The following is a 26742-nucleotide window of genomic DNA, read 5'->3' as shown; positions in this document are numbered from 1 at the left end:
TCCTGTGGTAGTGGGCAGCTGTTTATCCTGTGGTAGTGGGCAGCTGTTTATCCTGTGGTAGTGGGCAGCTGTTTATCATGTGGTAGTGGGCAGCTGTTTATCCTGTGGTAGTGGGCAGCTGTTTATCCTGTGGTAGTGGGCAGCTGTTTATCATGTGGTAGTGGGCAGCTGTTTATCATGTGGTAGTGGGCAGCTGTTTATCCTTTGGTAGTGGGCAGCTGTTTATCCTTTGGTAGTGGGCAGCTGTTTATCCTGTGGTAGTGGGCAGCTGTTTATCATGTGGTAGTGGGCAGTTGTTTATCCTGTGGTAGTGGGCAGCTGTTTATCCTGTGGTAGTGGGCAGCTGTTTATCCTTTGGTAGTGGGCAAGTGGCATTGTGGAAATCAAAATAAATGTTTTGGCTAATTAGATTTTAACGAGAGAAGTTGGTTCTCGAGTTTAGTTCGGCTTTAAGAGAAAATTCTAGCCAGGCAGAAAGGGTCTGGTCCTAGTTCTTGCCCATGGAGTTTCAGATAAGAAAATCTAACCTTAGAAAAAAACAGGACAGAATCCCCATTCCCCAGTTACACCTCTGTAGCATGCTAATACTAGCTAGCACCTGGCGAGGAGTGTTGGCCTTCAGTAATATGTATGGCAGTCAGGGCAGGTTATGTTGGACCCTGGTAATAGATAAAGCTTTGAACCTGTCTGGAAATGCAGTTTTTTTTAAATGCAGCCTTCTGATGGTGACTATGATGATGATTATAATTCTGACTATGATGATGATGATTATAATTCTGACAATAATGATGATGATTATAATTCTGACTATGATGATGATGATTATAATTCTGACAATAATGATGATGATTATAATTCTGACTATGATGATGATGATTATAATTCTGACAATAATGATGATGATTATAATTCTGACAATAATGATGATGATTATAATTCTGACTATGATGATGATGATTATAATTCTGACAATAATGATGATGATTATAATTCTGACAATAATGATGATGATTATAATTCTGACTATGATGATGATTATAATTCTGACAATAATGATGATGATTATAATTCTGACTATAATGATGATGATTATAATTATGACTATAATGATGATGATTATAATTCTGACTAAGATGATGATGATTATAATTATGACTATGATGATGATGATTATAATTATGACTACTATGATGATGATTATAATTCTGACTATGATGATGGTGGTTACAATTCTGACTATGATGATGATCATAATTCTGACTATAATGATGATGATTATAATTCTGACTATAATGATGATTATTATAATTCTGACTATAATGATGATTATTATAATTCTGACTATGATGATGATTATAATTCTGACTATGATGATGATGGTGGTTACAATTCTGACTATGATGATGATCATAATTCTGACTATAATGATGATGATTATAATTCTGACTATAATGATGATCATTATAATTCTGACTATAATGATGATGATTATAATTATGACTATGATGATGATTATAATTCTGACTAAGATGATGATGATTATAATTCTGACTATAATGATGATTATTATAATTCTGACTATAATGATGATTATTATAATTATGACTATGATGATGATTATAATTCTGACTATAATGATGATTATTATAATTCTGACTATGATGATGATTATTATAATTATGACTATAATGACGATTATAATTCTGACTATGATGATGATCATTATAATTCTGACTATAATGATGATTATAATTCTGACTATGATGATTATTATAATTCTGACTATGATGATGATTATTATAATTCTGACTATAATGATTATTATAATTCTGACTATGATGATTATTATAATTCTGACTATGATGATGATTATTATAATTCTGACTATAATGATTATTATAATTATGACTATGATGATGATCATAATTCTGACTATGATGATTATCATAATTCTGACTATGATGATGATTATAATTCTGACTATGATGATTATTATAATTCTGACTATAATGATTATTATAATTATGACTATAATGATGATTATAATTCTGACTATGATGATCATAATTCTGACTATGATGATGATTATAATTCTGACTATGATGATGATCATAATTCTGACTATGATGATGATTACAATTCTGACAATGATGATGATCATAATTCTGACTATGATGATGATGATTACAATTCTGACAATAATGATGATGATCATAATTCTGACTATGATGATGATGATTATAATTGTGACTATGATGATGATTACAATTCTGACAATAATGATGATGATCATAATTCTGACTATGATGATGATGATTATAATTCTGACTATAATGATGAGTATTATAATTCTGACTATGATAATGATTATAATTCTGACTATGATGATGATTACAATTCTGACAATAATGATGATTAAAATTCTGACAATAATGATGATTATTATAATTCTGACTACAAATGATGACAATGATAATTATTATTAGTATAATTATTCTGACTATGATGATGATTATAATGGTGGTGATGAAGGCCCTACTAACCTTGGCGTCATTATTGTCTTCAAACTGTTGTCTGACGAAGCTGTCGAAGGCATCCCAGTGGCTGTCAGTCAGGTTACCCCCCACAGACCACAGGTAGCAGAACACAAACGTCTGACACAACACACTGTTCAGATGCTTAGCTTCCTAGAACACACACACACACACACACACACACACACACACACACACACACACGTGCTATATTGGCTATATACCACAAACCCCTGAGGTGCCTTATTGCTATTATAAACTGGTTGACAACGTAATTAGAGAAGTAAAAAATAAATGTTTCGTCATACGTGTGGTATACGGTCTGATATACCACGTCTGTCAGCCAATCAGCTTTCAGGGCTCGAACCACCCAGTTTAAAGATGTGTATAATGACTGGTTAACATGTGGTTGTGGTCATGCTGCGCTCTAGTAACATTTAGCCTACCATCTTGAGGTCTGGTCTTCCGTCTCCCAGCAGCAGCGCCTCCAACAGGCAGCAGAGGGTAGTGACCTTACTGATGTCCACCTGGCCCATGGCCTGGACACAACGCTTCCACACAAACTGAAGACCCTTCTCCACGTACTGCTCAAACAACGCCAACAGGTACACACACACTGCTTCAGGGAGCTGGGGGGGGGGTTGGAGGAGGTAGAAGGGAGAGGAGGATAGGGGGAGACAGCAACAGAGAGAGCAGAGAGGGCAGAGAGAGTGAGAAGCAGGGCAAGTTAAATGTATGATCAGGACATCAAGAAAAGCCAGGTAAAAGTTGGCTTTTGAATTAAGATAAAAATCCATGTCAACCAATCAATCAATAGAAAGTAATCAAGATAAATCATCTGTCAGCTATATCATCAGACACAACAGCAGATATAACCCCTCTCTGACAACACTGTAGGTCTGTAACATCAGAAACAACAGCAGGTAAAACCCATCTCTGACAACAGTGTAGGTCTGTAACATCAGAAACAACAGCAGATAAAACCCATCTCTGACAACACTGTAGGTCTGTAACATCTGTCAGCTATAACATCAGAAACAACAGCAGATAAAACCCATCTCTGACAACACTGTAGGTCTGTAACATCTGTCAGCTATAACTACCATTCTAGCCATCTATATAGTTAGATACACCTCTGTCTTTGGTCTGAGACACGCGACATTCTCTGTGATCTTCACAGAACGATAACATGAGAATACAGATTTCCAAACAGGCTTGACTGAGCCCACAGCTACTTCCACAGAGGAGCGTTATGATTCTGAAGACATGGTAGATGTATATTCTGATGGAGTAGAGATGTGATCAGTGCAGGAAATCACCTTGTTAGTCAGACCAGTGATCAGGTCTGGACCATGTTAAGGAGACTGGTAAATCATCTTGTTAGCCAGGCCAGTGATCAGGTCTGGACCATGTTAAGGAGAATGGTAAATCACCTTGTTAGTCAGGCCAGTGATCCAGGTCTGGACCATGCTAAGGAGACTGGTAAATCACATTGTTAGCCAGAACAGTGATCCAGGTCTGGACCATGCTAGGAGAATGGTAAATCACCTCGTTAGTCAGGCCAGTGATCAGGTCTGGACCATGTTAGGGAGAATGGTAAATCACCTTGTTAGTCAGGCCAGTGATCCAGGTCTGGACCATGTTAATTAAGGAGACTGGTAAATCACCTTGTTAGTCAGGCCAGTGATCAGGTCTGGACCATGTTAAGGAGAATGGTAAATCACCTTGTTAGTCAGGCCAGTGATCCAGGTCTGGACATAGGGCATCCATTTGAGTTCGTTAGAGTCGATGTAGACCATCCCACAGCGACTCACTGTGGCTGGGGACGCCACCGATAAGTCCTGGACCTGAGACACACAACACAAAGTTTGCAGAGCATTTACAAAGTCTGGATCTTTAACATGTCACTATTATCTGTTCACGTCAAAGACGTCCATAGTGATTGTCCCGCTTGTCATCAACACTAGAACGCAATGAAGAGGGACCCCTAACCTATAACCCCTGACCCCTCTCTGACCTCAAACACCATGTGTATAGACGGGGTCAGTTTGATGCGTTCGCTGTTGGCCAGACACAGCATCTTGTTGTCGTCCAGGACCGTGTTCATGTTCTCAATCCACAGCGCGTCCACCGGACCGTCCGACACGATCCACTTGTGGTCATCGCTGGTGTCGTTGCAGGCCGCTCGCACGCTGAGAGCCATCAGGCCGTCACGCCACTCCAGGGTCAATATGTTCACCTGTAGGGGTCCGGGATTAAAGGTTAGGGGCTCATGTTATGCACTTTGTGACGTGTATTTAGTCTTGCCCACATTAAGTACCAGTTTTAAACCAACCAGGGCATTCTGTAAGGTAACAAGGTCAGATTGCAGCTTTAACATAGACTGGTCAACAGTTGGGTCAGTGGCATACATCACACTGTCGCCTGCATACAGATGAATATTACAAGTTAACAGATAGACCAGTATTATTGACCTAAATAGTAAAGAGAACAGGTCCCAGGACAGACCCCTGCGGTACACCTTTTGTAATGTCCAGGAAACTAGACTGAACACCATCAGAGATCATGCATTGAGTCCTGTCTGACAGATCATTCTCAAACCACTTGCAAAAAGCCTGACCCAGACCTATTTCAGTCAGCCTTTGAATGAGAATGTGACGGTCAACAGTGTCAAAGGCCTTGGAAAGGTCTATAAATAAGGCAGCAGATAGATTTTTTTATGATCCAAGCAATTTAACACATCACCTAGAATAACCGTAGCAGCTGAACCAGTGCTGTGTCCAGGTCTAAAACAGGATTGGTTCATATTAAGAACAGTGAGAAGTTTAAAAAGTTATTCGCTAAAAGTTGGTCGGGGAAATTGGACAGCAGTTATCTAAGTCAGAAGGATCTCCTCCTTCATGTAAGGGGAGGACATGCACTCTCCAGATCTTAAAGGAGAACACCAGAAACAATAGTCAGGTTAAAATAAAGGTCAGTGGTGCTGTAAGTGGAGCAGAGAGCTGCAGTGAGAAGAGGTCAAGAGAATCAGCCCCTATAGCTTTATTAACATCCGCAAAGCCCTCAGTACATCATAGACATCAAATGGTTGACATGAAACGACAGTATGTGAGTCTGTTAGTGCACAGATGAATTGTCAGCCAGGCGTACCTCTCCGTAGAGCTCTCCCATGGTGACAGACTTGGGGTTGAGGACGTATGTCTTGACCGGGAGGTAGAAGGGGCTGTGTTTCCCGTGGCCAGCCTGCCACAGGGTATCTAAGGTATCAGACAGGATGGAGTAGACCGTGGTCTTCCCTCCACCTGTAGGACCCACCAACATCACACCATGACGTACTATCATGGTCTCATACAGTTGGATCACCTGGAGGGAGGGAGAGGAAGGGTTACAACCACACAGAGATCACCTGGAGGGAGGGAGAGGAAGGGTTACAACCACACAGAGATCACCTGGAAGGAGGGAGAGGAAGGGTTACAAACACACAGAGATCACCTGGAAGGAGGGAGAGGAAGGGTTACAAACACACAGAGATCACCTGGAAGGAGGGAGAGGAAGGGTTAAAACCACACAGAGATCACCTGGAGGGAGGGAGAGGAAGGGTTACAACCACACAGAGAAACATATAAGGATTATACATCATCACTAATTCATGTATTTTAATATGAAGTCAAACTGAACCAAATTGAATGATTTTGTTGAATTATGTTTTTGTGTCTAATCTTGATCATTTGTAATGACATAGCCATCATTGATTACTTAATTATATAAAGCACTTTGAGGCCTACATTATGTTTATTTAAATGAATACACAAGTTCAGTCAGTCAGTCAGTCAGTACCTTGTGTGTCATGCTGGGTAGGGTCAGTCAGTACATTGTTGGTCATGCTGGGTAGGGTGAGTCAGTACCTTGTTGGTCATGCTGGGTAGGGTCAGTCAGTACCTTGTTGGTCATGCTGGGTAGGGTCAGTCTGTAGCTTGTTGGTCACGCTGGGTAGGGTGAGTCAGTACCTTGTTGGTCATGCTGGGTAGGGTCAGTCAGTACCTTGTTGGTCATGCTGGGTAGGGTCAGTCTGTAGCTTGTTGGTCACGCTGGGTAGGGTCAGTCAGTACCTTGTTGGTCATGCTGGGTAGGGTCAGTCAGTACCTTGTTGGTCATGCTGGGTAGGGTCAGTCAGTACCTTGTTGGTCATGCTGGGTAGGGTCAGTCAGTACCTTGTTGGTCATGCTGGGTAGGGTCAGTCAGTACCTTGTTGGTCATGCTGGGTAGGGTCAGTCAGTATCTTGTTGGTCATGCTGGGTAGGGTCAGTCTGTACCTTGTTGGTCATGCTGGGTAGGGTCAGTCAGTACCTTGTAGGTCATGCTGGGTAGGGTGAGTCAGTACATTGTGTGTCATGCTGGGTAGGGTCAGTCAGTCTGTACCTTGTTGGTCATGCTGGGTAGGGTGAGTCAGTACCTTGTTGGTCATGCTGGGTAGGGTCAGTCAGTACCTTGTTGGTCATGCTGGGTAGGGTCAGTCAGTAGCTTGTTGGTCATGCTAGGTAGGGTCAGTCAGTACCTTGTGAGTCATGCTGGGTAGGGTCAGTCAGTACCTTGTTGGTCATGCTGGGTAGGGTCAGTCAGTACCTTGTTGGTCATGCTGGGTAGGGTCAGTCTGTAGCTTGTTGGTCACGCTGGGTAGGGTCAGTCAGTACCTTGTTGGTCATGCTGTGTAGGGTCAGTCTGTACCTTGTTGGTCATGCTGGGTAGGGTGAGTCAGTACCTTGTTGGTCATGCTAGGTAGGGTCAGTCAGTACCTTGTTGTTCATGCTGGGTAGGGTCAGTCAGTACCTTGTTGGTCATGCTGGGTAGGGTGAGTCAGTACCTTGTGAGTCATGCTGGGTAGGGTCAGTCAGTACCTTGTTGGTCATGCTGGGTAGGGTCAGTCAGTACCTTGTTGGTCATGCTGGGTAGGGTCAGTCTGTACCTTGTTGGTCATGCTGGGTAGGGTCAGTCAGTAGCTTGTTGGTCATGCTAGGTAGGGTCAGTCAGTACCTTGTGAGTCATGCTGGGTAGGGTCAGTCAGTACCTTGTTGGTCATGCTAGGTAGGGTCAGTCAGTACCTTGTGAGTCATGCTGGGTAGGGACAGTCAGTACATTGTGCGTCATGCTGGGTAGGGTGAGTCAGTACCTTGTTGGTCATGCTGGGTAGGGTCAGTCAGTACCTTGTTGGTCATGCTAGGTAGGGTCAGTCAGTACCTTGTGAGTCATGCTGGGTAGGGTCAGTCAGTACCTTGTTGGTCATGCTGGGTAGGGTCAGTCAGTACCTTGTTGGTCATGCTGGGTAGGGTCAGTCTGTAGCTTGTTGGTCATGCTGGGTAGGGTCAGTCAGTCTGTACCTTGTTGGTCATGCTGGGTAGGGTCAGTCTGTACCTTGTTGGTCATGCTGGGTAGGGTCAGTCAGTACCTTGTTGGTCATGCTGGGTAGGGTCAGTCAGTACCTTGTTGGTCATGCTGGGTAGGGTCAGTCAGTACCTTGTTGTTCATGCTGGGTAGGGTCAGTCAGTACCTTGTTGGTCATGCTGGGTAGGATCAGTCAGTACCTTGTTGGTCATGCTGGGTAAGGTCGGTCTGTACCTTGTTGGTCATGCTGGGTAGGGTCAGTCAGTACCTTGTTGGTCATGCTGGGTAGGATCAGTCTGTACCTTGTTGGTCATGCTGGGTAGGGTCAGTCAGTACCTTGTTGGTCATGCTAGGTAGGGTCAGTCAGTACATTGTGTGTCATGCTGGGTAGGGTCAGTCAGTACCTTGTTGGTCATGCTAGGTAGGGTCAGTCAGTACATTGTGTGTCATGCTGGGTAGGGTCAGTCAGTACCTTGTGTGTCATGCTGGGTAGGGTCAGTCAGTACCTTGTTGGTCATGCTAGGTAGGGTCAGTCAGTATATTGTTGGTCATGCTGGGTAGGGTCAGTCAGTACCTTGTTGGTCATGCTGGGTAGGGTCAGTCAGTACATTGTGCGTCATGCTGGGTAGGGTCAGTCAGTACCTTGTGTGTCATGCTGGGTAGGGTCAGTCAGTACCTTGTTGGTCATGCTGGGTAGGGTCAGTCAGTACCTTGTTGGTCATGTTGGGTAGGGTCAGTCAGTACCTTGTTGGTCATGCTAGGTAGGGTCAGTCAGTACATTGTGCGTCATGCTGGGTAGGGTCAGTCAGTACCTTGTGTGTCATGCTGGGTAGGGTCAGTAAGTACCTTGTGTGTCATGCTGGGTAGCGTCAGTCAGTACCTTGTGTGTCATGCTGGGTAGCGTCAGTCAGTACCTTGTGCGTCATGCTGGGTAGCGTCAGTCAGTACCTTGTACGTCATGCTGGGTAGCGTCAGTCAGTACCTTGTGTGTCATGCTGGGTAGGGTCAGTCAGTACCTTGTTGTTCATGCTGGGTAGGGTCAGTCAGTACCTTGTTGGTCATGCTGGGTAGGGTGAGTCAGTACCTTGTGAGTCATGCTGGGTAGGGTCAGTCAGTACCTTGTTGGTCATGCTGGGTAGGGTCAGTCAGTACCTTGTTGGTCATGCTGGGTAGGGTCAGTCTGTACCTTGTTGGTCATGCTGGGTAGGGTCAGTCAGTAGCTTGTTGGTCATGCTAGGTAGGGTCAGTCAGTACCTTGTGAGTCATGCTGGGTAGGGTCAGTCAGTACCTTGTTGGTCATGCTAGGTAGGGTCAGTCAGTACCTTGTGAGTCATGCTGGGTAGGGACAGTCAGTACATTGTGCGTCATGCTGGGTAGGGTGAGTCAGTACCTTGTTGGTCATGCTGGGTAGGGTCAGTCAGTACCTTGTTGGTCATGCTAGGTAGGGTCAGTCAGTACCTTGTGAGTCATGCTGGGTAGGGTCAGTCAGTACCTTGTTGGTCATGCTGGGTAGGGTCAGTCAGTACCTTGTTGGTCATGCTGGGTAGGGTCAGTCTGTAGCTTGTTGGTCATGCTGGGTAGGGTCAGTCAGTCTGTACCTTGTTGGTCATGCTGGGTAGGGTCAGTCTGTACCTTGTTGGTCATGCTGGGTAGGGTCAGTCAGTACCTTGTTGGTCATGCTGGGTAGGGTCAGTCAGTACCTTGTTGGTCATGCTGGGTAGGGTCAGTCAGTACCTTGTTGTTCATGCTGGGTAGGGTCAGTCAGTACCTTGTTGGTCATGCTGGGTAGGATCAGTCAGTACCTTGTTGGTCATGCTGGGTAAGGTCGGTCTGTACCTTGTTGGTCATGCTGGGTAGGGTCAGTCAGTACCTTGTTGGTCATGCTGGGTAGGATCAGTCTGTACCTTGTTGGTCATGCTGGGTAGGGTCAGTCAGTACCTTGTTGGTCATGCTAGGTAGGGTCAGTCAGTACATTGTGTGTCATGCTGGGTAGGGTCAGTCAGTACCTTGTTGGTCATGCTAGGTAGGGTCAGTCAGTACATTGTGTGTCATGCTGGGTAGGGTCAGTCAGTACCTTGTGTGTCATGCTGGGTAGGGTCAGTCAGTACCTTGTTGGTCATGCTAGGTAGGGTCAGTCAGTATATTGTTGGTCATGCTGGGTAGGGTCAGTCAGTACCTTGTTGGTCATGCTGGGTAGGGTCAGTCAGTACATTGTGCGTCATGCTGGGTAGGGTCAGTCAGTACCTTGTGTGTCATGCTGGGTAGGGTCAGTCAGTACCTTGTTGGTCATGCTGGGTAGGGTCAGTCAGTACCTTGTTGGTCATGTTGGGTAGGGTCAGTCAGTACCTTGTTGGTCATGCTAGGTAGGGTCAGTCAGTACATTGTGCGTTATGCTGGGTAGGGTCAGTCAGTACCTTGTGTGTCATGCTGGGTAGGGTCAGTAAGTACCTTGTGTGTCATGCTGGGTAGCGTCAGTCAGTACCTTGTGTGTCATGCTGGGTAGCGTCAGTCAGTACCTTGTGCGTCATGCTGGGTAGCGTCAGTCAGTACCTTGTACGTCATGCTGGGTAGCGTCAGTCAGTACCTTGTGTGTCATGCTGGGTAGGGTCAGTCAGTACCTTGTGCGTCATGCTGGGTAGCGTCAGTCAGTACCTTGTGCGTCATGCTGGGTAGGGTCAGTCAGTACCTTGTGCGTCATGCTGGGTAGCGTCAGTCAGTACCTTGTGCGTCATGCTGGGTAGCGTCAGTCAGTACCTTGTTGGTCATGCTGGGTAGGGTCAGTCAGTACCTTGTGCGTCATGCTGGGTAGGGTGAGTCAGTACCTTGTTGGTCATGCTAGGTAGGGTCAGTCAGTACCTTGTTGTTCATGCTGGGTAGGGTCAGTCAGTACCTTGTTGGTCATGCTGGGTAGGGTGAGTCAGTACCTTGTGAGTCATGCTGGGTAGGGTCAGTCAGTACCTTGTTGGTCATGCTGGGTAGGGTCAGTCAGTACCTTGTTGGTCATGCTGGGTAGGGTCAGTCTGTACCTTGTTGGTCATGCTGGGTAGGGTCAGTCAGTAGCTTGTTGGTCATGCTAGGTAGGGTCAGTCAGTACCTTGTGAGTCATGCTGGGTAGGGTCAGTCAGTACCTTGTTGGTCATGCTAGGTAGGGTCAGTCAGTACCTTGTGAGTCATGCTGGGTAGGGACAGTCAGTACATTGTGCGTCATGCTGGGTAGGGTGAGTCAGTACCTTGTTGGTCATGCTGGGTAGGGTCAGTCAGTACCTTGTTGGTCATGCTAGGTAGGGTCAGTCAGTACCTTGTGAGTCATGCTGGGTAGGGTCAGTCAGTACCTTGTTGGTCATGCTGGGTAGGGTCAGTCAGTACCTTGTTGGTCATGCTGGGTAGGGTCAGTCTGTAGCTTGTTGGTCATGCTGGGTAGGGTCAGTCAGTCTGTACCTTGTTGGTCATGCTGGGTAGGGTCAGTCTGTACCTTGTTGGTCATGCTGGGTAGGGTCAGTCAGTACCTTGTTGGTCATGCTGGGTAGGGTCAGTCAGTACCTTGTTGGTCATGCTGGGTAGGGTCAGTCAGTACCTTGTTGTTCATGCTGGGTAGGGTCAGTCAGTACCTTGTTGGTCATGCTGGGTAGGATCAGTCAGTACCTTGTTGGTCATGCTGGGTAAGGTCGGTCTGTACCTTGTTGGTCATGCTGGGTAGGGTCAGTCAGTACCTTGTTGGTCATGCTGGGTAGGATCAGTCTGTACCTTGTTGGTCATGCTGGGTAGGGTCAGTCAGTACCTTGTTGGTCATGCTAGGTAGGGTCAGTCAGTACATTGTGTGTCATGCTGGGTAGGGTCAGTCAGTACCTTGTTGGTCATGCTAGGTAGGGTCAGTCAGTACATTGTGTGTCATGCTGGGTAGGGTCAGTCAGTACCTTGTGTGTCATGCTGGGTAGGGTCAGTCAGTACCTTGTTGGTCATGCTAGGTAGGGTCAGTCAGTATATTGTTGGTCATGCTGGGTAGGGTCAGTCAGTACCTTGTTGGTCATGCTGGGTAGGGTCAGTCAGTACATTGTGCGTCATGCTGGGTAGGGTCAGTCAGTACCTTGTGTGTCATGCTGGGTAGGGTCAGTCAGTACCTTGTTGGTCATGCTGGGTAGGGTCAGTCAGTACCTTGTTGGTCATGTTGGGTAGGGTCAGTCAGTACCTTGTTGGTCATGCTAGGTAGGGTCAGTCAGTACATTGTGCGTCATGCTGGGTAGGGTCAGTCAGTACCTTGTGTGTCATGCTGGGTAGGGTCAGTAAGTACCTTGTGTGTCATGCTGGGTAGCGTCAGTCAGTACCTTGTGTGTCATGCTGGGTAGCGTCAGTCAGTACCTTGTGCGTCATGCTGGGTAGCGTCAGTCAGTACCTTGTACGTCATGCTGGGTAGCGTCAGTCAGTACCTTGTGTGTCATGCTGGGTAGGGTCAGTCAGTACCTTGTTGTTCATGCTGGGTAGGGTCAGTCAGTACCTTGTTGGTCATGCTGGGTAGGGTGAGTCAGTACCTTGTGAGTCATGCTGGGTAGGGTCAGTCAGTACCTTGTTGGTCATGCTGGGTAGGGTCAGTCAGTACCTTGTTGGTCATGCTGGGTAGGGTCAGTCTGTACCTTGTTGGTCATGCTGGGTAGGGTCAGTCAGTAGCTTGTTGGTCATGCTAGGTAGGGTCAGTCAGTACCTTGTGAGTCATGCTGGGTAGGGTCAGTCAGTACCTTGTTGGTCATGCTAGGTAGGGTCAGTCAGTACCTTGTGAGTCATGCTGGGTAGGGACAGTCAGTACATTGTGCGTCATGCTGGGTAGGGTGAGTCAGTACCTTGTTGGTCATGCTGGGTAGGGTCAGTCAGTACCTTGTTGGTCATGCTAGGTAGGGTCAGTCAGTACCTTGTGAGTCATGCTGGGTAGGGTCAGTCAGTACCTTGTTGGTCATGCTGGGTAGGGTCAGTCAGTACCTTGTTGGTCATGCTGGGTAGGGTCAGTCTGTAGCTTGTTGGTCATGCTGGGTAGGGTCAGTCAGTCTGTACCTTGTTGGTCATGCTGGGTAGGGTCAGTCTGTACCTTGTTGGTCATGCTGGGTAGGGTCAGTCAGTACCTTGTTGGTCATGCTGGGTAGGGTCAGTCAGTACCTTGTTGGTCATGCTGGGTAGGGTCAGTCAGTACCTTGTTGTTCATGCTGGGTAGGGTCAGTCAGTACCTTGTTGGTCATGCTGGGTAGGATCAGTCAGTACCTTGTTGGTCATGCTGGGTAAGGTCGGTCTGTACCTTGTTGGTCATGCTGGGTAGGGTCAGTCAGTACCTTGTTGGTCATGCTGGGTAGGATCAGTCTGTACCTTGTTGGTCATGCTGGGTAGGGTCAGTCAGTACCTTGTTGGTCATGCTAGGTAGGGTCAGTCAGTACATTGTGTGTCATGCTGGGTAGGGTCAGTCAGTACCTTGTTGGTCATGCTAGGTAGGGTCAGTCAGTACATTGTGTGTCATGCTGGGTAGGGTCAGTCAGTACCTTGTGTGTCATGCTGGGTAGGGTCAGTCAGTACCTTGTTGGTCATGCTAGGTAGGGTCAGTCAGTATATTGTTGGTCATGCTGGGTAGGGTCAGTCAGTACCTTGTTGGTCATGCTGGGTAGGGTCAGTCAGTACATTGTGCGTCATGCTGGGTAGGGTCAGTCAGTACCTTGTGTGTCATGCTGGGTAGGGTCAGTCAGTACCTTGTTGGTCATGCTGGGTAGGGTCAGTCAGTACCTTGTTGGTCATGTTGGGTAGGGTCAGTCAGTACCTTGTTGGTCATGCTAGGTAGGGTCAGTCAGTACATTGTGCGTTATGCTGGGTAGGGTCAGTCAGTACCTTGTGTGTCATGCTGGGTAGGGTCAGTAAGTACCTTGTGTGTCATGCTGGGTAGCGTCAGTCAGTACCTTGTGTGTCATGCTGGGTAGCGTCAGTCAGTACCTTGTGCGTCATGCTGGGTAGCGTCAGTCAGTACCTTGTACGTCATGCTGGGTAGCGTCAGTCAGTACCTTGTGTGTCATGCTGGGTAGGGTCAGTCAGTACCTTGTGCGTCATGCTGGGTAGCGTCAGTCAGTACCTTGTGCGTCATGCTGGGTAGGGTCAGTCAGTACCTTGTGCGTCATGCTGGGTAGCGTCAGTCAGTACCTTGTGCGTCATGCTGGGTAGCGTCAGTCAGTACCTTGTTGGTCATGCTGGGTAGGGTCAGTCAGTACCTTGTGCGTCATGCTGGGTAGGGCCAGTCAGTACCTTGTGCGTCATGCTAGATAGGGTCGGTCAGTACCTTGTGCGTCATGCTGGTTAGGGTCAGTCAGTACCTTGTGTGTCATGCTGGGTAGGGTCAGTCAGTACCTTGTTGGTCATGCTAGGTAGGGTCAGTCAGTACATTGTTGGTCATGCTGGGTAGGGTCAGTCAGTACATTGTGCGTCATGCTGGGTAGGGTCAGTCAGTACCTTGTGTGTCATGCTGGGTAGGGTCAGTCAGTACCTTGTGCGTCATGCTGGGTAGGGCCAGTCAGTACCTTGTGCGTCATGCTAGATAGGGTCGGTCAGTACCTTGTGCGTCATGCTGGGTAGGGTCGGTCAGTACCTTGTGCGTCATGCTGGGTAGGGTCAGTCAGTACCTTGTGCGTCATGCTGGGTAGGGTCAGTCAGTACCTTGTGTGTCATGCTGGGTAGCGTCAGTCAGTACCTTGTGCGTCATGCTGGGTAGCGTCAGTCAGTACCTTGTGCGTCATGCTGGGTAGGGTCAGTCAGTACCTTGTTGGTCATGCTGGGTAGGATCAGTCAGTACCTTGTGTGTCATGCTGGGTAGGGTCAGTCAGTACCTTGTGTGTCATGCTGGGTAGGGTCAGTCAGTACCTTGTTGGTCATGCTAGGTAGGGTCAGTCAGTACATTGTTGGTCATGCTGGGTAGGGTCAGTCAGTACATTGTGCGTCATGCTGGGTAGGGTCAGTCAGTACCTTGTGTGTCATGCTGGGTAGGGTCAGTCAGTACCTTGTGCGTCATGCTGGGTAGGGTCAGTCAGTACCTTGTTGGTCATGCTGGGTAGGGTCAGTCAGTCTGTACCTTGTTGGTCATGCTGGGTAGGGTCAGTCAGTACCTTGTTGGTCATGCTGGGTAGGGTCAGTCAGTACCTTGTTGTTCATGCTGGGTAGGGTCAGTCAGTACCTTGTTGGTCATGCTGGGTAGGATCAGTCTGTACCTTGTTGGTCATGCTGGGTAGGGTCAGTCAGTACCTTGTTGGTCATGCTAGGTACGGTCAGTCAGTACATTGTGCGTCATGCTGGGTAGGGTCAGTCAGTACCTTGTTGGTCATGCTAGGTAGGGTCAGTCAGTACATTGTGCGTCATGCTGGGTAGGGTCAGTCAGTACCTTGTGTGTCATGCTGGATAGGGTCAGTCAGTACCTTGTTGGTCATGCTGGGTAGGGTCAGTCAGTACCTTGTTGGTCATGCTGGGTAGGGTCAGTCAGTACCTTGTGTGTCATGCTGGGTAGGGTCAGTCAGTACCTTGTGCGTCATGCTGGGTAGGGTCAGTCAGTACCTTGTGCGTCATGCTGGGTAGCGTCAGTCAGTACCTTGTGCGTCATGCTGGGTAGCGTCAGTCAGTACCTTGTTGGTCATGCTGGGTAGGGTCAGTCAGTACCTTGTGCGTCATGCTGGGTAGGGCCAGTCAGTACCTTGTGCGTCATGCTAGATAGGGTCGGTCAGTACCTTGTGCGTCATGCTGGTTAGGGTCAGTCAGTACCTTGTGTGTCATGCTGGGTAGGGTCAGTCAGTACCTTGTGCGTCATGCTAGATAGGGTCGGTCAGTACCTTGTGCGTCATGCTGGGAAGGGTCGGTCAGTACCTTGTGCGTCATGCTGGGTAGGGTCAGTCAGTACCTTGTGCGTCATGCTGGGTAGGGTCAGTCAGTACCTTGTAGGTCATGCTGGGTAGGGTCAGTCAGTACCTTGTGCGTCATGCTGGGTAGGGTCAGTCAGTACCTTGTGTGTCATGCTGGGTAGCGTCAGTCAGTACCTTGTGCGTCATGCTGGGTAGCGTCAGTCAGTACCTTGTGCGTCATGCTGGGTAGGGTCAGTCAGTACCTTGTTGGTCATGCTGGGTAGGATCAGTCAGTACCTTGTGCGTCATGCTGGGTAGGGTCAGTCAGTACCTTGTGTGTCATGCTGGGTAGCGTTAGTCAGTACCTTGTGCGTCATGCTGGGTAGGGTCAGTCAGTCTGTACCTTGTTGGTCATGCTGGGTAGGGTCAATCAGTACCTTGTTGGTCATGCTGGGTAGGGTCAGTCAGTACCTTGTTGGTCATGCTGGGTAGGGTCAGTCAGTACCTTGTTGTTCATGCTGGGTAGGGTCAGTCAGTACCTTGTTGGTCATGCTGGGTAGGATCAGTCAGTACCTTGTTGGTCATGCTGGGTAAGGTCGGTCTGTACCTTGTTGGTCATGCTGGGTAGGGTCAGTCAGTACCTTGTTGGTCATGCTAGGTACGGTCAGTCAGTACATTGTGCGTCATGCTGGGTAGGGTCAGTCAGTACCTTGTTGGTCATGCTAGGAAGGGTCAGTCAGTACCTTGTGCGTCATGCTGGGTAGGGTCAGTCAGTACCTTGTAGGTCATGCTGGGTAGGGTCAGTCAGTACCTTGTTGGTCATGCTGGGTAGGGTCAGTCAGTACCTTGTTGGTCATGCTGGGTAGGGTCAGTCAGTACCTTGTAGGTCATGCTGGGTAGGGTCAGTCAGTACCTTGTGCGTCATGCTGGGTAGGGTCAGTCAGTACATTGTGCGTCATGCTGGGTAGGGTCAGTCAGTACCTTGTGTGTCATGCTGGGTAGGGTCAGTCAGTACCTTGTTGGTCATGCTAGGTAGGGTCAGGCAGTACATTGTTGGTCATGCTGGGTAGGGTCAGTCAGTACCTTGTTGGTCATGCTAGGTAGGGTCAGTCAGTACATTGTGCGTCATGCTGGGTAGGGTCAGTCAGTACCTTGTGTGTCATGCTGGATAGGGTCAGTCAGTACCTTGTTGGTCATGCTGGGTAGGGTCAGTCAGTACCTTGTTGGTCATGCTCGGTAGGGTCAGTCAGTACCTTGTGTGTCATGCTGGGTAGGGTCAGTCAGTACCTTGTGTGTCATGCTGGGTAGCGTCAGTCAGTACCTTGTGCGTCATGCTGGGTAGCGTCAGTCAGTACCTTGTGTGTCATGCTGGGTAGGGTCAGTCAGTACCTTGTGCGTCATGCTGGGTAGCGTCAGTCAGTACCTTGTGCGTCATGCTGGGTAGCGTCAGTCAGTACCTTGTGCGTCATGCTGGGTAGCGTCAGTCAGTACATTGTGCGTCATGCTGGGTAGCGTCAGTCAGAACCTTGTTGGTCATGCTGGGTAGGGTCAGTCAGTACCTTGTGCGTCATGCTGGGTAGGGCCAGTCAGTACCTTGTGCGTCATGCTAGATAGGGTCGGTCAGTACCTTGTGCGTCATAATGGGTAGGGTCGGTCAGTACCTTGTGCGTCATGCTGGGTAGCGTCAGTCAGTACCTTGTTGGTCATGCTGGGTAGGGCCAGTCAGTACCTTGTGCGTCATGCTGGGTAGGGTCGGTCAGTACCTTGTGCGTCATGCTGGGTAGGGGCTGCAGGTTGCGTTTCACTAGAGACTCCAGGATGGTGGTTTGGAGAACACCGTAGTCATGTTCAGGGATGGACACGCCAGGGAACAGGTCAGACATGATGCCACTAGAGCAGAGAACACACAGACACAGAACCGTCATACACAGAAACACACACACAGAACCGTCATACACAGAAACACACAGACGTCACACACAGAACCGTCATACACAGACGTCACACACACACAGAGGCGTCATACGGACAAACACACGTCATTAAGGCATGATGAGGCATGATGAGGCATGATGAGGCATGATGAGGCATGATGAACGTATAAGAGTGGAACGTTCTATTCTTCTCCATAGTGCTGTAACATTAGCTGTAGGACACCATTGGTTTGTCTCTGTGTGTGTGTGTGTGTGTGTGTGTGTGTGTGCGCCAGGGTCTCTGTGTGTTCTCTCACCCAAAGAGCGCAGCATCGTCTGTGAGGAACTTGGGCAGATTGGAGTCTCTCAGAGCCCTGATCAGAACCACGTCTTCACTCAGGTGGGGGTTCTCTCTCTTCAGAGAGCTGCAGGGGTCACACACACACACACACAATACATTCTCTATAAATGTGGGGGTCCCTCTCTCTTCAGAGAGCTGCAGGGGTCACACACACACACAATACATTCTCTATAAATGCGGGGGTCCCTCTCTCTTCAGAGAGCTGCAGGGGTCACACACACACAATACATTCTCTATGAATGTGGGGGTCCCTCTCTCTTCGGAGACACTGCATGTCTGAAGTAGCTAACATGGGTCGGGTCAATTCCATTTGAAGTCAAAATCGCATCTTTTTTCAATTAATTTTCAATACAATGAAAAGGATAAGCTATTTACAGTATTTCAAATGTATTTAACTTTAAATCACTTCCTGAATTGACTGACTTCAATTTGGAATCATCTAAAGGTCACTGAACTGAAACATCACCGGGTCGTCTAAAGGTCACTGAACTGAATACATCACTGGGTCGTCTAAAGGTCACTGAACTGAATACATCACCGGGTCGTCTAAAGGTCACTGAACTGAAACATCACTGGGTCGTCTAAAGGTCACTGAACTGAATACATCACTGGGTCGTCTAAAGGTCACTGAACTGAAACATCACCGGGTCGTCTAAAGGTCACTTAACTGAAACATCACTGGGTCGTCTAAAGGTCACTGAACTGAAACATCACCGGGTCGTCTAAAGGTCACTGAACTGAATGCATCACTGGGTCGTCTAAAGGTCACTGAACTGAATACATCACCGGGTCGTCTAAAGGACACTGAACTGAATGCATCACTGGGTCGTCTAAAGGTCACTGAACTGAAACATCACCGGGTCGTCTAAAGGTCACTGAACTGAATGCATCACTGGGTCGTCTAAAGGTCACTGAACTGAAACATCACTTTAAACACACTCACCATCTCTCTGTTACACACAAACACACATGCAGACACACACAGCTTGGTTGGAGGTTGTTAGGTAGAAGTGAATTCCTCTCCTCTCTCTTTACTCTGCCTGTCATCCTCCCTCCCTCCTTTCCCAGAGCTCGGCTAATCAATGTGGATGATGATTCCCTAGTGACTGTTCACCAACCCATTCATTAATAATGTGTGGTGCTGTAACACACACACACAGGCTGATAATGGCAGGCCCATTACATTGGATTTACAGCGGTAGTAAAAAGTGAATGAGACAGACAGAAGAGGGTGGCTCTAAACAGTCAGAGGGCTTGTTACTCACACACCTGTAAAATGAACAGCTCACCCTCTGACAAGACAATAGCTGCGTGAGTCAATCTGGGATGAAGCATGATGGATGGGACAGACAGGGGACATTACTACCACATCTAGACCAGGAGCGTGATGGATGGGACAGACAGGGGACATTACTACCACATCTAGACCAGGAGTGTGATGGATGGGACAGACAGGGGACATTACTACCACATCAAGACGAGGAGCGTGATGGATGGGACAGACAGGGGACATTACTACCACATCTAGACCAGGAGCATGATGGATGGGACAGACAGGGGACATTACTACCACATCTAGACCAGGAGCATGATGGATGGGACATTACTACCACATCTAGACCAGGAGCATGATGGATGGGACATTACTACCACATCTAGACCAGGAGCGTGATGGATGGGACAGACAGGGGACATCACTACCACATCTAGACCAGGAGCATGATGGATGGGACATTACTACCACATCTACACCAGGAGCGTGATGGATGGGACAGACAGGGGACATTACTACCACATCTAGACCAGGAGCATGATGGATGGGACAGACAGGGGACATTACTACCACATCTAGACAAGGAGCATGATGGATGGGACATTACTACCACATCTAGACCAGAAGTGTGATGGATGGGACAGACAGGGGACATTACTACCACATCTAGACCAGGAGGATGATGGATGGGACAGACAGGGGACATTACTACCACATCTAGACCAGGAGAGTGATGGATGGGACATTACTACCACATCTAGACCAGGAGGATGATGGATGGGACAGACAGGGGACATTACTACCACATCTAGACCAGGAGCATGATGGATGGGACAGACAGGGGACATTACTACCACATCTAGACCAGGAGCATGATGGATGGGACATTACTACCACATCTAGACCAGGAGTGTGATGGATGGGACAGACAGGGGACATTACTACCACATCTAGACCAGGAGGATGATGGATGGGACAGACAGGGGACATTACTACCACATCTAGACCAGGAGAGTGATGGATGGGACATTACTACCACATCTAGACCAGGAGGATGATGGATGGGACAGACAGGGGACATTACTACCACATCTAGACCAGGAGCATGATGGATGGGACAGACAGGGGACATTACTACCACATCTAGACCAGGAGCATGATGGATGGGACATTACTACCACATCTAGACCAGGAGTGTGATGGATGGGACAGACAGGGTACATTACTACCACATCTAGACCAGGAGGGTGATGGATGGGACAGACAGGGGACATTACTACCACATCTAGACCAGGAGAGTGATGGATGGGACATTACTACCACATCTAGACCAGGAGGATGATGGATGGGACAGACAGGGGACATTACTACCACATCTAGACCAGGAGGATGATGGATGGGACAGACAGGGGACATTACTACCACATCTAGACCAGGAGCGTGATGGATGGGACATTACTACCACATCTAGACAAGGAGGGTGATGGATGGGACAGACAGGGGACATTACTACCACATCTAGACCAGGGGGGTGATGGATGGGACAGACAGGGGACATTACTACCACATCTAGACCAGGAGTGTGATGGATGGGACAGACAGGGGACATTACTACCACATCTAGACCAGGAGGATCTGAATGATGCCAATCATCTTTAATATGATGTTGATACAGTGTCTCAGTCCTTCCTGTCAGGGAGCTGTCGTGTGATGGGTCAGTAGACCAGGCAGGATGTCATATGCTACTATCCTATTCTCTCTGAGTCAGCCTTGCAGAGAGGAAACAAGGCTTCCCCTCGTCTAGTCTGCTCTTCCTGTCACCATCCTGCACTGTGTCACTCAGCTTTGACAATAAGAACTGTGTCCCAAATGGCACCTTATTCTCTATATAAAGCTGGTCAAAAGTAGTGCGCTGCATAGGGAATATGGTGCCATTGGGAACGCTACCCAAAGGTTCACATTTGCATAGAAGTGGCTGTAAAATGCATAAGGGTAGAGGGTTCTGGGTAGTGGGTTCTGGGTACAGGGTTCTGGGTAGTGGGTTCTGGGTAGAGGGTTCTGGGTAGTGGGTTATGGGTAGAGGGTTCTGGGTAGTGGGTTCTGGGTAGTGGGTTCTGGGTAGAGGGTTCTGGGTAGTGGGTTCTGGGTAGTGGGTTCTGGGTAGAGGGTTCTGGGTAGTGGGTTATGGGTAGAGGGTTCTGGGTAGAGGGTTCTGGGTAGTGGGTTCTGGGTAGAGGGTTCTGGGTAGTGGGAGATCTGTAAACGGCACTATGAGGATAAAACTGAACATCGTTTCAATCTGATTTGTACATAAAACGACCTTGTACATAAAAAGCCCAGAAACTGTCAGATACCGGCTGGTGGTTTTGATTGAATAGAGTTCTGTTTTTCTCTCTGTGTCCTATCTGGTCATGACGAGTTTTTACCCCCAAAATCTTGCAACTTTGATTGAACAGGGTGGGTACAACGTTGTGCCCTACCCTAGACCAGTATAGAATAGCACCCCCTGTGGGTCCTAGCCTAGACTAGTATAGAACAGCACCCCCTGTCTGTCCTACCCTGCCATGACGAGGACAGACTTGACGGCCCTCATGCCGAAGTCGTAGTGGTCCTGTTGGGAGAGCTGCTCAGAACACAGCTTGTACATCTGGGTCATCTTTCGGGCCAGAGTCTTACTGGACTCAAAACCCTCAGAGTAGAGGATCACCTAGAGGAGGAGAGAATGGAAGCATAGAGGAAGAGAGAATGGAAGCATGGAGGAGGAGAGAACGGAAGCATGGAGGGGGAGAAACGGAAGTCAATGATCTGGTCCCCAGCTACAAATGACCTCAGCATCGTAGCACATCCCCAGCCCCCCCAGTAGCCCCCCCAGGTACCTCAGCGATCAGGGCATAGTTGGGCACCATCATGGCTATGGGTCTGAACAGGGCTTTGAGGTTGTCAGGGAGCTCAGTGCGTCCAGCGTAGCCCGGGTTCATAGTGATGAAGGCAGCACACGTCATCACCAGCTTGATCTCTCTGCCCTCAAACATGAACCTGGACAGCTACAAGACAGAGACCACCTGACACGGAGGACTGAACCGGGGTTGTGAGCATCTACCATGTCGTTTACTTAGGTAGAGTAGACATCACCGTGACAACAGGAACAGACGATTCTGTTAGTTAAACTACCTCTGTTACACTGCACTGAGGTCTGAAGAAACAGACCTGATATCCAGGCTTTAGTTCAGAGGGCTAACAACTTCTTCAGCCGAGCGGACATCAATCTTGCCTGACTGGTGTGATGGATGGAGGTTAGAACTAGGAAGGCTGTGGGTCACCAGGTGTAGCTATACCTTGGCCACATTCACATTGTGGATGGTGGTGAGTTGTAGGTACCAGTATATACTGTATTTGTGATATATTCCAGCAATAAGGCCCAAGGAGATGTGGTTATTGGCCAATATACCACGGCTAACGGCTGTTCTTAAGCACGACACAACGCAGAGTGCCTGGATACAGCCCTTAGCCGTGCTACATTGGCCATATACCACAAACCCAGGGTTGCCTTAATGCTATTATAAACTGCTTATCAACATAATTAGAGCAGTAAAAAATTAATGTTTTGTCATACCGGTAGTATACTGTCTAATATACCACGGATTTCAGCCAATCAGCATTCAGGGCTCGAACCACCCAGTTTCTAAATGTAAAGATATTGGGACAGGCAGGGGAAAGGGGAGGGTATACCTTGGCCATCTTGGCATTGCGGATAGTAATGAGTTGCTGGGCGATGACAGACAGCACCTCGATGTCGATGCGGTTAAACTCATCAAAACAACACCAGGCCCCTGATTGGGCCAGACCACTGAAGAACTTCCCCATCATCTACAACACAGACAGGTGATTGGTTAAGCAGATAGCAAGAATAAAACAGGATCCTTCATTATGAAGAAAGTCCACTGCTGTGGTGACACTGTCCCCTAGTGTTAGTGTCTGGGTAAAACAAAGACAATAGGAGAGAGAGAGACAGAGGGTTAGGATTAGAAGGGTAAAGGAAGAGAGGGAGAGAACAGGGTTCCCCAAACTCGGTTTGGTTCTTGCCCTAGCACTACACAGCTGATTGAAATAACCAACTCATCATCAGGCTCTGATTATTTGACTCAGCCGTGCAGTGCTGGGGCAGGACTGAGATTGGGAAACCCTGGAATAGAAGGTTCTGTGCTGGTCAGTCTAATCAGTACCTTGTAGTCCAGTCCATCAGAACAGTTGAAGACGACACACTGGATGGACAGAGCCTTGGCCAGGTCCTTAGTGGTCTCCGTCTTCCCTGTTCCAGCTGGTCCTGCTGGAGCCCCACCAAGGTCTAACTGAAGAGCCCCCATCAGACACAGGTAGCAACGATCCTAGAGACATACAACAGGTTAATGGGTGGAGAGATCATAGGGAGAGACATACAACAGGTTAATGAATGGAGAGATCCTAGAGAGAGACATACAACAGGTTAATGAATGGAGAGATCCTAGAGAGAGACATACAACAGGTTAATGGATGGAGAGATCCTAGAGAGAGACATACAACAGGTTAATGGATGGAGAGATCCTAGAGAGATCCTAGAGAGATCCTAGAGAGAGACAACAGGTTAATGTATGGAGAGATCCTAGAGAGATCCTAGAGAGAGACATACAACAGGTTAATTGATGGAGAGATCCTAGAGAGATACATACAACAGGTTAATGGATGGAGAGATCCTAGAGAGATACAACAGGTTAATGTATGGAGAGATCCTAGAGAGATCCTAGAGAGATACAACAGGTTAATGGATGGAGAGATCCTAGAGAGACACATACAACGGGTTAATGGATGGAGAGATCCTAGAGAGAGACATACAACAGGTTAATGGATGGAGAGATCCTAGAGAGATCCTAGAGAGACATACAACAGGTTAATGGATGAGAGATCCTAGAGAGAGACATACAACAGGTTAATGGATGGAGAGATCCTAGAGAGAGACATTCAACAGGTTAATGGATGGAGAGATCCTAGAGAGAGACATACAACAGGTTAATGGATGGAGAGATCCTAGAGAGAGACATACAACAGGTTAATGGATGGAGAGATCCTAGAGAGATACAACAGGTTAATGGATGGAGAGATCCTAGAGAGATCCTAGAGAGAGACATACAACAGGTTAATGGATGGAGAGATCCTAGAGAGAGACATACAACAGGTTAATGGATGGAGAGATCCTAGAGACATACAACAGGTTAATGGATGGAGAGATCCTAGAGAGATACAACAGGTTAATGAATGGAGAGATCCTAGAGAGATACAACAGGTTAATGGATGGAGAGATCCTAGAGAGAGACAACAGGTTAATGGATGGAGAGATCCTAGAGAGCGACAACAGGTTAATGAATGGAGAGATCCTAGAGAGCGACAACAGGTTAATGGATGGAGAGATCCTAGAGAGAGAGACATACAACAGGTTAAAGATGGAGAGATCCTAGAGAGATACAACAGGTTAATGGATGGAGAGATCCTAGAGAGAGACAACAGGTTAATGGATGGAGAGATCCTAGAGAGAGACAACAGGTTAATGGATGGAGAGATCCTAGAGAGAGACAACAGGTTAATGGATGGAGAGATCCTAGAGAGAGACAACAGGTTAATAGATGGAGAGATCCTAGAGAGAGACATACAACAGGTTAATGGATGGAGAGATCCTAGAGAGATACATACAACAGGTTAATGGATGGAGAGATCCTAGAGAGAGACATACAACAGGTTAATGGATGGAGAGATCCTAGAGAGACATGCAACGGGTTAATGGATGGAGAGATCCTAGAGAGAGACAACAGGTTAATGGATGGAGAGATACTAGAGAGACACAATGGGTTCATGGATGGAGAGATCCTAGAGAGACACAACAGGTTAATGGATGGAGAGATCCTAGAGAGAGACAACAGGTTAATGGTTGGAGAGATACTAGAGAGATCATAGAGAGATCCTAGAGAGACACAACAGGTTAATGGATGGAGAGATCCTAGAGAGATCCTAGAGAGACATACAACGGGATTAATGGATGGAAAGATACTAGAGAGATCCTAGAGAGATCCTAGAGAGACATACAACGGGATTAATGGATGGAAAGATCTTACAGAGACAAAACGGGTTTGTGGAATTTCTTTCCTTCTTAATGCATTTGAGCTAATCAGTTGTGTTGTGACAAATTAGGGGTGGTATACAGAAGATGGCCCTATTTTTGTGAAAGACCAAGTCCATAGTATGGCAAGAACAGCTTAAATAAGCAAAGATAAACTACAGTCCATCATGACTTTAAGACATGAAGGTCAGTCAATCAGGAAAATTAAGAACTTTGAAAGTTTCTTCAAGTGCAGTCGCAAAAGCGATGATGAAACTGGCTCTCATGAGGACCGCCACAGTAAAGGAAGACCCAGAGTTACCTCTGCTACAGAGGACAAGTTCATTAGAGTTAACTGGCTCTCATGAGGACCACCACAGGAAAGGAAGACCCAGAGTTACCTCTGCTACAGAGGACAAGTTCATTAGAGTTAACTGGCTCTCATGAGGACCACCACAGGAAAGGAAGACCCAGAGTTACCTCTGCTACAGAGGACAAGTTCATTAGAGCTACCAGCCTCAGAAATTGCAGCCCAAATAGATGCTTCACATAGTTCAAGTAACAGACATCTCAACATCAACTGTTCAGAGGAGACTGCGTAAATCAGGCCTTTGTGGTTGAATTGCTGGAAAGAAACCACTACTAAAAGGACACCAATAAGAAGAAGAGACTTGCTTGGGCCAATAAACACGATCAATGGACATTAGACTGGTGGAAATCTGTCCTTTGGTCTGATGAGTCCAAATTTGAGATTTTTGGTTCCAACCGTCATGTCTTTGTGAGACGCAGGATAGTTGAACGGATGATCTCTGCATGTGTGGTTCCCACAGTGAAGCACGGAGGAAGAGGTGTGATGCTGTGGGGGTGCTTTGCTGGTGAAACTGTCTGTGATTTACTTAGAATTCAAGGCACACTTAACCAGCATTACCACCACATTCTGCAGCGATACGCCATCCCATCTGGTTTGAGCTTAGTAGGACTATCATTTGTTTTTCAACAGGACAATGACCCAACACACCTCCAGGCTGTGTAAGAGCTATTTGACCAAGAAGGAGAGTGATGAAGTGCTGCATCAGATAACCTTGACCTCCACAATCACCCGACCTCAACCCAATTGAGATGGTTTGGGATGAGTTGGACCGCAGAGTGAAGAGCAGCCAACAAGTGCTCAGCATATGTGGGAACTCCTTCAAGACTGTTGGAAAATCATTCCAGGTGAAGCTGGTTGAGAGAATGCCAAGAGTGGGCAAAGCTGTCATCAAGGCAAAGGGTGGCTTCTTTGAAGAATCTCAAATATAAAATATATTTGGACTTGTT

At 47.5% G+C, this 26742-nt stretch overlaps 1 protein-coding gene across 1 annotated transcript in view; it reads right to left on the bottom strand.

The window, feature by feature from the left end:
* Positions 1-26742, bottom strand: part of LOC110533220 (dynein, axonemal, heavy chain 6) — a 164003-nt gene that overhangs the window by 86874 nt on the left and 50387 nt on the right. The window contains exons 30-40 of the mRNA XM_036934009.1: positions 23525-23686; positions 23031-23168; positions 22178-22345; positions 21860-22008; positions 17985-18092; positions 17518-17644; positions 5685-5897; positions 4552-4773; positions 4259-4381; positions 2981-3163; positions 2544-2687 (exon numbers count right to left, since the gene is read on the bottom strand). Of these exons, the coding sequence (XP_036789904.1) occupies positions 2544-2687; positions 2981-3163; positions 4259-4381; positions 4552-4773; positions 5685-5897; positions 17518-17644; positions 17985-18092; positions 21860-22008; positions 22178-22345; positions 23031-23168; positions 23525-23686 (1737 nt within the window). The remainder of the gene's footprint in view (positions 1-2543; positions 2688-2980; positions 3164-4258; positions 4382-4551; positions 4774-5684; positions 5898-17517; positions 17645-17984; positions 18093-21859; positions 22009-22177; positions 22346-23030; positions 23169-23524; positions 23687-26742) is intronic.

This window comes from Oncorhynchus mykiss, chromosome 10, assembly GCF_013265735.2.
Source record: "Oncorhynchus mykiss isolate Arlee chromosome 10, USDA_OmykA_1.1, whole genome shotgun sequence".
NCBI lineage: Eukaryota > Metazoa > Chordata > Actinopteri > Salmoniformes > Salmonidae > Oncorhynchus > Oncorhynchus mykiss.
The sequence above is the reverse complement of the archived record's forward strand: the minus strand, read 5'-3'. Positions and strand labels throughout refer to the sequence as shown.